A 2712-nucleotide genomic window follows, 5' to 3' on the forward strand; every position below is an offset into this window, starting at 1 on the left:
TGTGTAGATGGCACATATGTTACCATTTGCCCACCTTCTGAAAATGAGTAAATTTTCCGCAACAGGAAAAGTTACCATTCTCTCATCATACAAGCAATTTGCAATTCTAAAACTATCATCACAGACTTAGTGGCAAGTTACCCTGGAAGTGCCCATAACTCCTATATTTTTAGACACAGTGCCATCCACACACGACTGTTTGCTGGTGATTTTGGAGATGGATATTTGCATGGTAATTATAAATTTCCTAATTTTTACATATCCCTGTGCCTTCTAGACACATGTTACTCATGCATTGTATCTGTTATTACTTCTTAGGTGACAGTGCCTATGCAGTGAGGTCATACATATTAACACCCTATCTCAATCCAGCAACCAGAAAAGAGCAGCAATACAACCATGCTCACATAGCAACCCGCAATGTGATAGAGAGAACCTTTGGTGTGCTGAAACTGGTGGTGCTTTACAATATCGTCCTGAAATTTGCTGTAAAATAGTTGCATGTGCAATGTTGCACAACATAGCCACTAAGAGAGGCATAGAACTGGATTTGGATGATGTACTACCTCAAAATGATAATCAGCCTCATCAACCCCATGCAAGATGAAATGGACCGGAAGCAGCAGAGGGTAGAAGGAGAAGGACAGAGATAACACAACATTACTTTAAAAAAAGGTAAGAACCACACAAGACATTCAGGTACTTGACTGTTAACTGTTTACTGCACAGAAATTTAAGTATATGCAGTTTTCTCTTAAAATGTTAATGCTTTTAGATCAAATAGTAAGTTTCTACGCCTTTACTTTAAAGCAGAAAGCAATGCTTTTTCAATCAGATGGTCCTCTTTCTGACAAAAATGTAACTTCAAAGGTACCATACTATTTTTTACGTCCACACACCCCTAATGCTTTGCCTTTACTTATCATATTGCCCATGGGCATGTAGCTTGAAATGTATTTTTTCCTGTTGCTACGGTGTGCCGCAGGTAACACAGGGTCAAGTATGCCACTGACATTTCTGCCAACATCACTACCCCCAATTTGTGACTGGTTTTCAGGTGCAGCATCACTTTGTATTCTTTCTACAACATTATGGAGTGTCCCCATTCCCCTGGCAATCTCTCCACAAATTTGTTTCATTTCCAGTTGCATGGCTACTGTCTGCTTGCAGAGTTGAGCAGTAGTGCTTGAAAGCCGAGACATTCCCCTGGTGTGACCCTGCATGCATGTCATTGCTCTAAGATGCCTCTTAGCACTTCTCCCTTGCTGCGACTGTATTACTGTGCACAGTGTCTCCAAAGATGTTGCAATGCGGTCTAGCTTATCTGATGTTGTTCTATGCCCTTTATCAATTACATTTGTCATGTGTTTAATACTGTTGTGCATTGCACCAATCTCTTTGTCGATGTGACCATCTTTGCCTTGTAGGTGCTGAACTTTAAGAATTCTATCCTCAACAACACTGCCGGTGCTGCTCTCCTCTACAGCTCTTCCTCTTTGTGACGCATGTGACCGGTGCCTATAAAACTGTTGGAGTCGATTATGCCTGCTCTGCATTGGGTTAGAGGTTGCTGGTGTTTCAACAGTCTGCAGTTCTGGGACATTAACATTTGGAGTTTCATCACTATCAGACTGCTGCAGTTGGCGCACTCTGTGTCTTTGCCTTCTTTCCAAAATTAAGGTTGATGAAGTGGCAGCATTTGACTCATCTGTGTCTTGTCCATCTTGAGTATTAAACTCTGTCAATTCATTTTCAATAATTTCTTGTTGTGTATCTATGATTGAAATAGTGCAAACAGTGTGTTACTTTCAAATTTGCACTTTTTGAAACTTTCTTCAAAATTGCTTTTCAAATAAAAATCACTTGCTGCATGGCTACTTTGGTCTCCTTTGGTCTCCTTTTTTTAACTTTGCTTATCAGTTGCATATAGAATTTTAAAAAAGACTACAACTCCCATGATGCACTGCTTTATGACTTAAAATGGTTAATTCACAGATTTTGAAAATGTAAAAGAACTACTAGATGAGAGCATTGCAAATTAAGCAACAACAAGATCATTTTAAGGCCTCTTTCAATCACTTTGTACATTTTAAAAAACATTTTTAAAAAATCTTACCTTCCGAAGGTCCAACAAGCTCTGAGGTATCGATGTCAATTACTCCACCAAAGCTTCAGTTAAAAGTGTTCATCCTGGTTGCTATTCTTTCCTTGGCACGACTGCGCAGGTCATACCGGCGTTTCTGTAAGTTGTTTATATCACGATGTGCAACACCCACAGCATTCACCTTTGCTTGGATAGCAAGCCAGAGATTCCTTTTCACTGCTTCAGGCACCTTCAAAGATTGTTTACCAAAAAGTTGGTCCTGCCTCACAGTGACCTCCTCAATAGTTATTTCCAGCTCCTGGTCACTGAATTTAATTTTTCTTTTCCTGGCTTGGATTTCTCCTTCAGCATGTTCATTAACCATTTCTCCAGAAGCTGCAGACACACACACTGCTGCAGGTCCTCCAGGCTGAGCTCCAACTTCCAACTGTCAAACCTCCACTTCAATTAATGTAATTGAATGAACATATATAAGCAAAAAAGTCTTGTTGTCTTGGTTTAATTTATCACAGCTTGAGAACAACCAGCCGACACGTGTTTCATCGCATCTCGCGAATCTTCAGGGCTCTGAATGGTTGTGCTTGGACCAAGAGGTCGCTCTTCCGGTG

General features: G+C 40.3%; 1 protein-coding gene across 1 annotated transcript; it reads right to left on the minus strand.

Moving 5' to 3' along the window:
- Window positions 1-878: 878 nt before the first annotated feature.
- Window positions 879-2468, minus strand: LOC147731518 (uncharacterized). Its single transcript, XM_086954205.1, has 3 exons — window positions 2233-2468; window positions 2117-2169; window positions 879-1774 (listed from the first exon to the last, which is right to left on the minus strand). Exons 1-3 carry the CDS (start codon window positions 2466-2468, stop codon window positions 879-881), a joined length of 1185 nt encoding a protein of 394 aa, XP_086810331.1.
- Between the last annotated feature and the right edge of the window lie 244 nt (window positions 2469-2712).

Source organism: Lissotriton vulgaris, chromosome 2_1 (assembly GCF_964263255.1).
Source record: "Lissotriton vulgaris chromosome 2_1, aLisVul1.2, whole genome shotgun sequence".
In the NCBI taxonomy this organism is placed as follows: domain Eukaryota; kingdom Metazoa; phylum Chordata; class Amphibia; order Caudata; family Salamandridae; genus Lissotriton; species Lissotriton vulgaris.

Bases quoted from the DNA above. Each gene is read 5' to 3' on its own strand.
- LOC147731518 (XM_086954205.1), bottom strand. From the start codon at position 2,468: ATGGTTAATGAACATGCTGAAGGAGAAATCCAAGCCAGGAAAAGAAAA. The intron at 2,170-2,232 runs GTATGACCTGCG...TTTTAACTGAAG, and splicing joins AACAACTTACAGAAACGCCG to CTTTGGTGGAGTAATTGACA. The intron at 1,775-2,116 runs GTAAGATTTTTT...TTTCAATCATAG, and splicing joins GCTTGTTGGACCTTCGGAAG to ATACACAACAAGAAATTATT.